The 13,863-nt window shown below is 39.0% G+C and overlaps 1 protein-coding gene across 1 annotated transcript in view; it reads left to right on the plus strand.

The window, feature by feature from the left end:
* The window catches only part of LOC124802571 (T-complex protein 1 subunit delta), a 100,443-nt gene that overhangs the window by 48,218 nt on the left and 38,362 nt on the right, over positions 1-13,863 (plus strand). Inside the window, exon 6 of the mRNA XM_047263443.1 lies at positions 10,859-11,020. Coding sequence (XP_047119399.1) covers positions 10,859-11,020 — 162 coding nt within the window. The remainder of the gene's footprint in view (positions 1-10,858; positions 11,021-13,863) is intronic.

A 13,863-nucleotide genomic window follows, 5' to 3' on the forward strand; every position in this document is an offset into this window, starting at 1 on the left:
ATGCAGTCATATCATGTCAGAAGTTAGCTGGGAATGTGATGGTTTATAAATCATCTGTTATGAAGATAGACCTCGCTGACATCCATTAAATGCCGTAAAGTTGTAGATAATGTGTTTCTATCATAATCTTCTTTCATTGTTTCAGAAAAGTTATACAGTTATTAACAGTTATTTTCTTACATAGTGGGAAACTTCTGTTACATAAACTTGAGGCATTGCCATACTGACCAGATTTGATTATTTTTTTGCTTTGTTTCGTTATTTGCTCCAAGCGTCGAATATATTAGCCGAAACAACATGCAGAAGACATGCTTTGTTGGTGCTGCACATGTTAGTGATTTTGATCAAGATAAACTAACGCTGCAGTGTACTTCTTCAGCATGTCAGTGTAAAAGTGTGCACAGAAGCAGTTACGAGAAAAATCCATGCAACGTGCCCATTTATTTCCTTTGTGTGAAACCACTTGTACAATATCGTGTGCCAAATTAGAGTTCTAGATTTGCCTATTTTACTGTTTGGATCATTTCTGCGTAATCTTTCATTGATTGCATCAATATTCGTTTGTATTGCAACATAATGCGAAATTTTGAACATTCACGAGTGCCGCAATAAACTCTTACTCTTTATCTTCAGTTACAGGTTTCAACTTAATTTTAAAACTTTTGCGAACAGTGGGCCTATCCTGATTCAAAACAGGGTACAATGAAGTGAGAAATAGGTTATCTTGAGAATTTTCAGGCACTTAGAAAACTAAATTTTCATAAGAAATTGGTACTAGTGTTTTAGATATGCAATGTATTTCGTAGCAAATCAGCGTTTGTGGTTCATAGTTCTTCCAAAGAATACATCACCCCTGAACTTCATTGTATATCATTGCAAATAAATGTGCATTTTTGAGAATTTTTGGAAGCTTTCATTGCCCTTTGCATATTCTATGATCAGTTTGTAGCAAACGGGTGTTTGTGATTTAATTACTACAGCAGGTTTTCTAACATTGTGCCAAAGTTTGAAGTGCTCGTGGAAAGCAGTGTAGCTCACTTCATACTAGGTACAGAAAGCTGGTTGAAATGTGAAGCTGATAGCAGTGAGATTTTTAGGGAAAATTAAATCTATATTGAAAGGATAGGCAAAAGGAAATGATAGTGGTGTATGTCACAGTAGTTGAGAAATTCGTATCCACCAAGGTAGAAACTGAAGCTGCATGTGAGATTGTCGGGCAAGACTCGGTATCAAGGGTTGCCATGAAACAATAATTGGATCGTTCTATCACTCACCAGACTCGTCTTCTGACATAACCGAAAACTTCAGAGAGAACCACAGTTCACTTGTTAAGTTCCCCAATCCTACTGTACTGTAATAATCGGTGGAGACTTTAATCATTCAACAATTAATTGGGAAAATTATAGTTTCGTTAGTGGTGGGTGTTATAAGATATCCTATGCAACTTTACTGAATGTCTTCTCTGAAAACTACGTAGAACAGACAGTTAGGAACACTGCTCTTGATGGAAATATATTAAATCTAATGGCAGCAAGTAGACTTGACTTGTTTGAGGATGCCCACATTGAAACTGGTATCACTGATCATGACCCATTTGTGACAGCAGTGATTACCAATGTACAAAGGACAAGTAGAAAGACACACATGTTCAGTAAACTAAATAAAAAGTCAGTAGTATCATATACCATTGAGAACTTGAAACTTTCAGCACAGGGAAGGAATATGTAGAGGAACTCTGGCTCATGTTTAAAAGAATAGTTGACCATGCACTGAATAAATATGTACCCAGTAGAACAGTTCATAATGGGACAGAACCTCCATGGTACACAGTCACTGTAAACAAACTTCCAAAGAAACAGAGATTACTGCATAACAGGTGTGAAACAGTGTAGAGCCATAGATAGAATGAAACATGTTTGGCTCTCAAGAGAGCAATGTGTGATGCCTTCAATTGCAGAATATTGTCAAGTGATCTCTCACAGAACTCAAAGAAATTCTAGCCATACGTAAAGGCTGGTAGTGGCACTACAGTTTGTGCCCAGTTACCAATGAATAAGATACGAATTGAAATTGAGGGTAGAGAGCAAAAGCTGAAATGCTTTACTCCATTTTCGACTGTTGCTTTACAAAGGAAAACCCAGGAGATTTGCCCCAATTTAATCCTTGTACCACAGCAACCTGCAGAGATGAAGGAAATAAGTGTTAGTGTCAGTGGTGTTGAGAAACAACTGAAATCATTAAAATTGAGCAAAGCTCCAGGGCTAGTGGAATCCCTGTCAGATTCTACACTGAATTTGCAGTTGATTTAGCCTCTCTTCTAATTATAATCTATTGTAAGTCCCTCAAACAAAAAACCATGCCCAGTTCTTGGAAAAAGGCACAGCTCACACCTGTCTACAAGAAGAGTAGTAGAAGTGATCCACAAAACTACCATCCATCATCCTTGTCATTGATTTGTTGTAGAATGTTAGAATATTTCTCACGCGACATAGCGAAAGCTGTGGATCAAGGCAACTGTATAGATGCAGTGTTTCTTTATTTTCAAAAGTCTTTTGACCCAGTACTGCACCACGCTAATTGTCAAATGTACAGTCATATGGAGTATCAAGTGAAATTTAAGACTGGATTGAGGACGCCTTGTTAGGGAGGACACAGCTTGTTATCTTGGATGGAGAGTCATCGACAGATGAAGTAACTTCGGGTGTGCCCCAGGAAAGTGTGAGAACCCTTGCTGTTCATGTTGTATGTTAATGACCTTGCAAACAATAGCAAAATCAGGCTTTTTGCAGATGATGCAGTTATCTACAATAAAGTACTACCTGAAAGAAGCTGCATAAGTATTCAGTCATATCTTGATAAGAGTTCAAAGTGGTGCAGAGGTTGACAATTTGCTTTAAATGTTCAGAAATTTAAAATTTTGCGCTTCACAAAATGAAAAAACTTAGTATCCTAACCATACTATCAGCGAGTCTCTGTTGGAATTGGCGAACTCAAATGAATACATGGGTGTAACACATTGTAGGGATATGAAGTGGAATGATGACATAGCTTCAGTTGTGGGTAAAGCAGGAAGTAGACTTTGGTTCATTGGCAGAATACTGGGGAAGTGCAATCAGTATACAAAGGAGGTTGCTTACAAATCACTTGCGCGACCATATGTAGAATATTGCTCAAGTGTGTGGTACCTGTACCAGGCAGGACTAACAGGGAATGTGAACATACACAGAGAAGAGCAGCAGGAATGGTCACAGGTTTTTTAATCCATGGGAGAGAGTCGCAGAGATGCTGAAGGAACTGAACAGGAAGACTCTTGAAGATAGACATAAACTATTCTGAGAAAGTCTATTAACAAAGTTTCAAGAACTGGCTTTATTTGATTTCTCTGGGGATCTACTACAACCCCCTAGGTATTGCTCACACAGGGATCGTAAGGATAGAATAATTACTGTACGCGCTGAGACATTCAATCATTCTTCCTGTGTTCCATAAATGAATGGAACAGGAAGAGACTCAAATAACCGGTACAATGAGACATACCCTCTGCCATGCACCTCACAGTGGTTTACAGAGCTTAGATGCAGATGTAGGTGTAGATGGGTAATACACCATTGTCTCATGGGACTAAAAGTCATTCTGCTGCTCTTCTCACATTTCCATTTAACACATGGCCATACGGACAGCATTAAGTGTCCTTAATGTATCTGTGGGTATTTACTTCTCATTTCAAAGTAACAGATGGCAGTAATAACTTTGTCAGCATTTGCCTGATGAGGCATTATGCTTTGTAGCAGTGTGTGACATCAAACAAAGTTTGTATTGGTAATGTAACATATTCAGTTTTAGCAATATAGCTCTGTATCCATGCTAAAACTGAAGAACTGCAAATAAAACAAATTTTACAAATTGACATTACACAGTGCAAACACTTCTAAAATCTATTGAAATGTCTCTATCCAATTAGACTCGGTGTAATATCTTCGGTTTTATTTAATATTACCAGTTATTTACAAGACAATTGAGCTGACTGCAATGTTTCACATTTGAATAACATCAGCATAGCAGCTTGTCATGATTGGTAGAAGGCTGTTATCAGGTCAAAAACCTCTGATGCTGTGACATCAAAAGTGGTTTACTTTGTAGGCATTGTAATCCTTTATCATTTGATGATAATCGTCATTGCTTGAAACTGGCCAAGAATAAATTGGTTCCATACCACTGGAGCTGTTCAGAGCTGTTTACTATTGAGAGAATGTATGGAGATCTACATATTCACGATGTTTGGAGTGTGTAAAATGATAAATTTAATGTTTTTTAATAATTTTTATACTGTATAGTTGCAATTGTTTGATAAATATTACAACATTTTTCCAATTTGCATTAGTTATACTACTTGAAACACCAGTTGACTCAACATCTCCCTACCTAATTACACTGGAGCACCAAAGAAACTGGTAGATGCATACATATTCAAATACAGATATGTAAACTGGCAGAATATGGCGCTGCAGTTGGCAACACCTATATAAAACAAGTGTCTGGTGCAGTTGTTAGATCAGTTGCTGCTGCTACAGTGGCAGGTTATCAAGATTTAAGTGAGTTTGAATGTTGTTATAGTCAGCTCACAAGCGATGGGTCACAGCATTTCCGGGGTAGTGATGAAGTGGGGATTTTCCTGTATGACCATTTTAGGGGTGTACCGTGAATATCAAGTATGTGGTAAAACATCAAATCTCCGTCACTGCTGCAGTCAGAAAAAGATCCTGCAAGAATGGGACCAACAATGACTGAAGAGAATTGTTCAACATGACAGAAATGCAACCCATCTGCAAATTGCTACAGATTTCAATGATAGAGCCACCAACAAGTGTCATCATTGATATGGGGTCTTGGAGCCGAAGGTCCTCTCATGAACCCTCGATGACTGCATGAACAAAGCTTTACGCCTTGCTTGGGTCCATCAACACTGACATTAGACTGTTGATGACAGGAAACATGTTGCCTAGTCAGACGGGTCTCGTTTCAAATTGTATCAAGCGGATGGATGTGTACGGGTATGGAGACAACCTCATGAATGCGTGGACCCTGCTTGTCAGCAGGGGACTGTTCAAGCTAGTGGAGGCTCTGTAATGACTTGGAGCATGTGCAGTTGTAGTGATGTGGAACCCCTGATACGATTGTAACAGGTGACACTTGCGTAAGCATTCTGTCTGATCACCTGCATCCATTCATGTCCATTGTGCATTCCGATGGACTTGGGCAATTCCAGCAGGACAGTATGATACTCCACATGTCCAGAATTGCTACAGAATGGCTCCAGGAAAATTCTTCTGAGTTTGAACACTCCTGCTGGCCACTAAATCTAGCATTAACATCATGAGACAAACCTAAAGAAAAAAAAATCATTAGACTTTAAACCCAAATAATAAATAATCTTTATCACACGAAAAATAACTCCCCAGTCATGAACATTATTGAGTATTGCATGATTCATGGTGTCAATTCCCTCGAGCACTACTCCAGACATTATTAGAGTCCACGGCACGTCATGTTGTGGCATTTCTGTGTACTTGCAGGGGCCCTACATGATATTAGGCAAGTGTACCAGTTTCCTTGGCTCTTCGGTGTATTTTCTAACGATGTATGTGGTGCTGTTAGCTTAGGTGTTAGTGTGGTATTGGCAACTCCAGGAACAGTGAAATTGAGTGAGATAATTCAGCAGTAAAATGGTTATCTAATTATCAGAGAGATCATGGTTAAAGTGAGGTTCTGCCAATCTAATATTGACTTTATCTTCATGCATAATATGACATGCTTCAGTAAACTATATTGTGTCAGATTTTCTTCACCTACATACGCTGCCCTCTTATAAGTTTGGAAACGCCCAGTGGTTGTGGGCAATCGAAAGGAAATACATTATAAAATTGCATTTTACTGTTTTTTTAAATGTCTATTATGCTCAAACAATACATTGGTAAATGCAAATATTAAATTTTAGATTTCTCAAAATAGCCACCCTTTGCTTTAATCACTGCCTTGCATACTCTCGGCAAGCAGTTGGTCAATTTTTTCAGTGCGTCAGTTGGGTTTAGTCTCCATTCTTGCTGCAGGACCTTCCACAAGTGTGTCCTGCTTATGATTCCTTGTTTCCAGATCTTCATGTCCAACTCATCCGATAGTAGCAATTTCTGAACCTCCAGAGAATAGAGACTGGTGGAGGTGTATGTTTTGGGTGGTTGTTTTGCTGCAAGACAAACCCCTTCTCAATCAGAAGCAAAGCAGATGTATTGACATGTTGCTGAAGAATGCCATGATAGTCCTTCTGTTCATTTTCCATCTACTTTCACCAAATCTCTTACTTATTCCCACTAAAAGATCCTCATACCATCACAGAACCTCTCCAAGCTTCACCGTTGGAATTAGGCATAGGTGATTCACACATTCATGGGGTGAACAGCTTTTAATTTGTTGGTATTTACTTCCAAATATTTCAAACTTGGGTCCATCAGTGAATAAGACTCTTTCCCAATCCCCTGCTGTCCAATGTTGGTATGTTGTAGTTCACTGAAGTCTTTTCTTCTTCTTGACAGAGCACAGCAATGGTTTCCTTGCAGTTACATAGTCCTGGAGGTTGTTTTCTGCCAGGCTCCTTCTCACTGTTGACTCGCATGTATCCCAAGTTTTGTCAGTCAATTCACAGACAGTTTTGAATGTATTACCTTTACCAGTCACTACCAAATACCTTTTCTGGCATTCCGATATTTTCCTGGGTGCTCCTGAGAGAGGACAATCATCATAGGGGCCAGTATTTCAATGTCATTGTATTGTCTTGATTAGTGGTGTAAAATGCCTGGGGATATATAAGTTGGGGCAAATACCCAGGAGAAATGCCTGGGCAAATGACCAAAATTCATAAATGCCTAGACATTTAGGCATTTTAAATATTGATAAGCAGTGCCCTTTTTTTTTTAAAAAAAAAAAGGGGGGGGGCAAATATATTGTATTGGAGAAGGTGTTTTTGGAACACTGCTTCTTTAATGTTTGGGTAAACAAGTTGAAAAAGCTGCCTCAGAGTTAGGGGAGAGTTATTGGGGAAATAAATTGGATTGTAAACATAACTTTTTACATCTTCAATGAGGTCAGTTCTTGGAGTGGTGCATAGTAAGAAAAGAATACAACACTCAAGTCTAAAAGTAATTTTTGAAATATAGTTTATATTAAGCAGCTAGCCTGTAGGTAGTACCTTTACTTATACTATACTACTGCAAAAAAAATTAAATATTGCCAGTCAGTTTCTTGATCTGAAGTCAAAGAATCATGAAGTTCAAATGTGTTTCAGATTCTCCTTAATCTGACTTCTTGTTCACCACTGGGTTCCTATCAGTTTTGTCTTTGCTTGTACTTGTCAGTATGGACTTTTCCTTGGAATCATTTTTCGTGGCGTCAACAGGCTTATGTCATGTTCCTGCTCCATTCATCAACTTCCAGTTGTAGGAGAGGTAGGTTAGTTTTGCAGCTATCTGTGATATGAGTCTGTTGCTTTTTTACTGTGGATCCTGCTGAAGGAACACTCAGCAGCAGCAGCAGCAGCAGCAGCAGCAGCAGCAGCAGCAGATGAACTGGTGTGCCCAGATTTTTTATGGCAACTTCTGCCAATTCATTAGTTCTTCTTAAACCTCACCTCCACAATAAAGAATGTATGTGATGATTTTTATTTTCCTGAGGGTGAGTACTCACTCCTTCACACACTAATTGTCTGGATCAAATTTTCCTTGCTTGTCCCTGTAATCTCCTCAGGGCGCTCACCACTCTTTGCTGAGTTCGTGCTTGGCTACCATGGGACCCAAGCCTTTACAGCATCTTCTGTGCTGCATGTGTATCCTCCAGCTATTCTTTTTCCCCTTTCTTGGGGAACATGTCTGGGATATTATTTTTGGGCATGTGTTCTGAATGTTCTGAATTTTCCGTAGCCTGACATCAGGATAGTCCCTCAACTGTTTCTTTTCTTCTTTGTTGCTTGCACAGTCAATTAGTTTGTATAGAACTGAGCAATACCAATATGTATGTATATGTACAATAATCACACAGTGTAACAAATTTGAACTTCTTGTCTTGCCGTGAGATGGAAGTAGATGTTCTTTACTAGATCACATGTGCTGAGTGCGAAAATGAAATCGGAAATGTTCCATCACATACCATTTTTTTTCTCAAAAAGATATGCCACATTTACAACTTTCTATGCCACATATACTACTTTGTACAATCTTGGAAACGTCTGAGTAGCAGTACAGGAGGAATCTGCAGTAACTTAATATACAGATCATGCAATAAGTATTTCCTTCTTATCCCATCCCGTAAGTCTCCCCTGACCCATGGTACTGGCTGACTCTGTCTCGTTTCGTAGACTTCTCCATTCCTTTTCCTTCAACCCTCTTCCTTCCCCTTCAACCCTTCTACGTGAAGGAGGAGCCACTGGCTCCGAAAGCTTGCCTAATTATAATCTCCTTTTATGTGTGTGTTCTGCCACCACTTAGTGAGTACATCTTTTATCTATATAATTACATTATTTAAGTCAAAAGTAATTGTTTGTATTATAAAACATAATATAAAATGAGGATAGTATGTAAAAGCTGAGTAAAGCTGGGCATGTACTTAACGGGTTAGAATCTTTTCCTGAAAACTTCCTGTTTGCGGATAGGCGGTGAAACTTCTTTTAGGAGTGTCCAGCAGTAATTTGCCAAAAAATTTGGCGACTATCTTCCCTTATATCATCTTTCCATGATTGTGACATCTTGTTGAAATCACTCAACATGTTTGTCACTCACATCTCCAAGATTAGGTGGAAGAAATCCAAATGACAATGAAGGAAATGTAATTTCAGAGACATGTTGCACCCCGTAGCCTTGCAACAGATCAGTATGTGTTCTGCCAGTTCCTCAGACATTACACTTCCCAAGAAATTGTAGCATATATCCGTAAGTGAGGCAGGCTGACTTCTCAGTATCTGTCAGCTACTGTTCAGAGGTAATATCTTTCAAGTCACAGGTCTGAGGTCCAATGGAAATTCCTTCTTTAATTTTTGTAGTACTAATTGCAGGAAATTTAGAGAGTAAAAATCAAAAACCCTGGCCATCTTTGTCCATTGCTTTCACAAAATTCTCCATAAAGTCCAGTTTCAGATGGAGTAGTGGCAACAGCAAACTGTGTTTGTCAACTAGGGGTTCATGTGACACTTTCTTTTCACCTTGATTGAAAATTCCTCTCAGGCCACTCTTTGACTACAAAATGGTCTTTCATTGCCCTACTTACTGTCCCAGTGACAAGAAACAGCAATTATCTGCATTCCTAGTAGTAGTCCCATAACTTTGGGATCACAACAAATTTTCCATTTGTGATTTGAATAGCAATGTACTTCAGGAGTAGTGCAGTGTTCTCAGTTTTCCTTTAACTGAAGGGAAAAAATAGGTCACTGGTATCAAAGGTTTCTTGTTTCTGTTACTTAACAGAACAGCTTGAACACGACTCTGTCAGGAAGGTATAAATAGATGCCATTCTTGTGGGTTGTAAATGGTCCTAAATTTTGTAAGCAGCCCATTTATGCCACTACAGTATACCAAATTCTGTCATTGAGAAAAGTAGAAAGGCCATGATGTCATTTACAGACTGTGATACTAATGTTTGGTTGTAACATGGTCTTTTCTTGAAGACAAGACCCAAGTAATTCTGCTTGCCTCTTTGAAAGTTTAGATATCTTAAAAGACCATTCAGTTCTGCAGCTGTGGTTGTAGACGTGCTGCAGATGGTGTGTACTCCTCAAGATCTTCATTACCTACATGATCTTTTGATTTCTCGTCATCATTGTCTGTTTCATCTTCGTGTCCATTGTTGGTTGTTTTAGAATGGAAGTGTGTCAGAATGTGGAACTGGGCGAATTGCAGATTCCAGATTTGGACAAAAAACTGTATGTTTTAGTTTCGTTAAACAAAATTAGCAATCTGTAATGCGGTCTCTAGGTCCCCCCCACAGTTGTGATATGGCATAGCTGGTTGGGTTCCACGCAACCAGCCTCTTAAATAGTGGGAGCATTGTGGGCAACAGTCCTGTGGGTCCCAACATTTACCCTCAACTATCTTTAATTCAAAATACAACTCCTTTGCCTTTTTGACAATTGGTGAAATGGGATTTCTGAGACTTGGTCATAAACTTGCTATGCACGTAGTAGAAAAGGTTTGGTGATTAACACAAATTGTAGATGTTGCTGAGTATAAGACAATATTCTTTACGTTAGTGATGTACACATGTCAAGAAGCAATAATGTGTGGTCACATACTGAGATAATCATTGGTCAATATTCAACTGACCGACGCAACTGCAACTTCTCTTTACCTACCCCAAGTGGCTATCTCCTCTGCCCCCCTCTACTTCCATCAATAGGCAATAATATTCCTAAAATAACGGAATGTTATAAGCACCGTGACAACATAATGCAGCCAAGTGCAGGTAATATTGTGTTTCCAGAAGAAAGTTTAGATGATTGTGAATGACTGTTTCACCATTGTCATCAGGGCAACCACATATTTTTGTTCTGTGACAAATTTCATTGTCATGCTGTGTTATCTGTAAAATACTGTGTCATTAATAATTGTTACTTGAGCATACTAACCAGTAACTCACATAGTTTCCATTGTAATACACAACATGGTGTTTCCAAACTTATGGATGGTAGTGTATGATAAAACTTACAACAGTGAAAATTTGAAGTTTTTCTACATTAAATATTGCACTTGCCTTCCAAAAAATTGTAATTTGAGTCAACTGTCAAGAGTATAGACATTATTTTTTGAATTTATTATTATTGCAGGACATCCGCATAATCAAGAAACTAGGTGGAACAGTTGAAGATTCTGAACTGGTGGATGGTATGGTTTTTACACAGAAGACAGTGAATGTAAATGGCCCAAAGCGTGTGGAGAAAGCCCGTATTGGACTCATTCAGTTCTGCATATCTCCCCCTAAGACAGATGTAAGTAGTTACAAAACCTGCTTTACACAAAATAATGAAATGGCATAGAATTTTTTTTCTATGTTTTTGCCCTGAATGATGTGATCACCCCTTAGTGAAACATTTTTCTTGGACAGAAAACAAGGGAATACATTTTTTACAGCTTCCAAACAAGGTCATTTTCAAATTATTGATGACATATTGCTTCCAGTTTGAGTTAAATTAATAGGCAGACACTATGATTTACTATGTTGTCAAGAGTGATGTGTAGTTTTATCATATTATCATGCAGAGAGTGGAAAGATGTGTGGGTTTTTTACTTCTGAAGGATAGAAATCAGTCTCAAGTTAATTTCACTGTGACATATTGAAGAGGTTTCTTTTTTTGAACTGTGTAACAGTGCTGAGGCTCTCAGATACTGTCAGATGGTATTACTGAAACCTCACAATATTTTGATAGAGGTAGGCATTTATGTTGTCCACGATGGAATACCCAAAGCAAAGACAATGCCTAAGAAACTTTGCAACACATACAGTGAAGGTAACAGTGCAGTTATGAAACTGTTGTTATTACTTAAAAGGAAAGATGGCCTGATTAAAAACAATCATATGCCATTTTTGTTCCAGAAAAATTTGATCGGTTTGGTACATATTCAATTTATTCTGAAAATTGGTCCTAATTTCAACTGTGGTCATAAAAAAATTAAAATTAAAAAAAGACAAATGCCATGAGACAATATGTACATCTTTGCAATCTACTTTATTTTGGATCTGTGGTTGGCAAGCACAACTTTTATTATTATTTTAATTGACAATTGCTGTGGTGTAAATCTTAATTTTGAAAAAAATTGTACGATACATTATCTTGTGACTGATATATAGCATAATTGCAAAACCTTCCCTGTGTGTTTTCACCATCTTCTGTTAGATAAATAAAATTTAAATGTTACTAGATCCAATTTGTATGACGTATCGTGTAAGCTTTATGCAAGCTGATCAGCTATTGCATTGTCAATGGGAAAAATTTATCCATTTCCAAATTCCTTTTGTCATGTCCATACCTTGCAAAGAAACTACTTTTATGTACCTAATTTGTAAGTCATGTAATCAAGGTCTTGCTGCAATTACCATCAATCGAAATCCATAGGATATGAATCACTGTTTCCATATTGTGATACTCAGGTGCTATAAATTTCTGTTACGGTTCACACACTGTTCATATAAACATGAGATGGACATTATAGTCCAGAACTTTCCCGTATTCAGTTAAGAAACATGACAGCCTCTGTTACTAAAATCACTCCAAGGGATCAACAGATCTTTTGTGGATGTGTGTGTGGTGTGCAGAGTCCCCGAGCTATAGCAGCCTTCGTTCTTTTCTGTTCTGCTGTACCTTTCCCTTCCTTTTTTGTCCCTGCCCTTATTCCACTCCCTTGGCCCTCTCTTGGTGTTCTTATTTATACCGGCCCGGCTGTTCTCCTGACTAAGTTTCTTCTTGCAGTTCTGGTTTGTCTGTTTTTCCTCCTCCATCTCTAAATTTGAAATCTATAGTGTGAGCCAGATGAAGAAAAACTCCCTCCCTAGTGTCTTTGGCATGGGTTCCTCACCTCCTCCTCCCTTTCTTTTTTTCCCCATTCTCATTCCTCTCCGCCATAGCCCTTTTGCCTTCTTGCTAGGTCTCCAGCTCGGTAGCCAGTTTGTGTGGTGGAGCTGTTATGCACCTATCTCTGGCTGAGCCTCCTGACACCACAGGGATCACACTGCTGGTACCTGCACTGTGAGCACCTCGTGAAAGCCTAGGAGTGTGTTTTTTCGGGGCATCAGAACTGGCAACAACTGTCATGCTAGGCAGCCGTTGCCTGTGGGTGGGTGGTGCCCATGAGCGGAGCCCCTGATCAGAGTGGATGGTATCAGGGTGGACTTTTGGCACATGAAACATATTAAACTCTCTGGCCTGTGAATAGTTCAGTCTCAGTTCCTGTTTCTGCCTCCCTACCCCCTTTGGCTACTAGAGTCCTGCATGACCGAGTACGCGAGCACAAAATACGAGATGGGGCGAGCACACCCTAACTGGATAGGCTGCCCGCACTAGTTCTAGAGACAGAGCATAGAAGGCGTGACCGAATACGTAGCACATAACTTAACACATTACACACGTCATTATCCGTGTGAGACTGCAGCCAGTAAGGGCTTGTCATTTGTGGTCTCTCTCTCTCTCTAATCATGCAACGCGAGGAAGCCAGTGCAGTAAGACGTAAGATTGAAACCAATGTTTACACATTGAAGGAACAGGAAGGTCTAAAAAGCCAAGTATGGAGTACGTTTCTGTTGGCTGTAGACGAAAACAGTGCGTCTACTGGGTACGTATCGTGCATAAACTGCTCCACATTATTGTGTTTCCAGTCGGGAACCACTCATTTAAAGAAAAACAGTTGCACGAAACCTCACAAAGTTACAGCTCCTTCAGGGATACCGGCAGTAATAAGGAATTGTATTACAGCAAAGTGTGTTGCAATGTGTGCTAAAGATATGAGACCTATCAATGCTGTTTCCGGTGAAGGTTTCAGAGAACTAGGCCAAGAATTAATACATCTAGGTGCGCATTATGTAGAAGTTAACATGGCAGATGTCATGCCACATCCCTCTACTATAAGCAGACATGTCAAAGAACAAGCTGATGCAATGCGAAACAGCATAATGGCTTCTGTTATTGCGGAAGTTATTAATAAAGCAAGTGCTGCGACAGTTGATATGTGGACTGATTTGCATAATCAGGTGCACTATTTGACGCTTACAACACATTACATTAACACAGATTGGTCTCTTGTGAACAATGTTTTACTTACAACAAAATTCCGTGACGTT

Source organism: Schistocerca piceifrons, chromosome 6 (genome assembly GCF_021461385.2).
Source record: "Schistocerca piceifrons isolate TAMUIC-IGC-003096 chromosome 6, iqSchPice1.1, whole genome shotgun sequence".
NCBI classification, from domain to species: Eukaryota; Metazoa; Arthropoda; class Insecta; order Orthoptera; family Acrididae; genus Schistocerca; species Schistocerca piceifrons.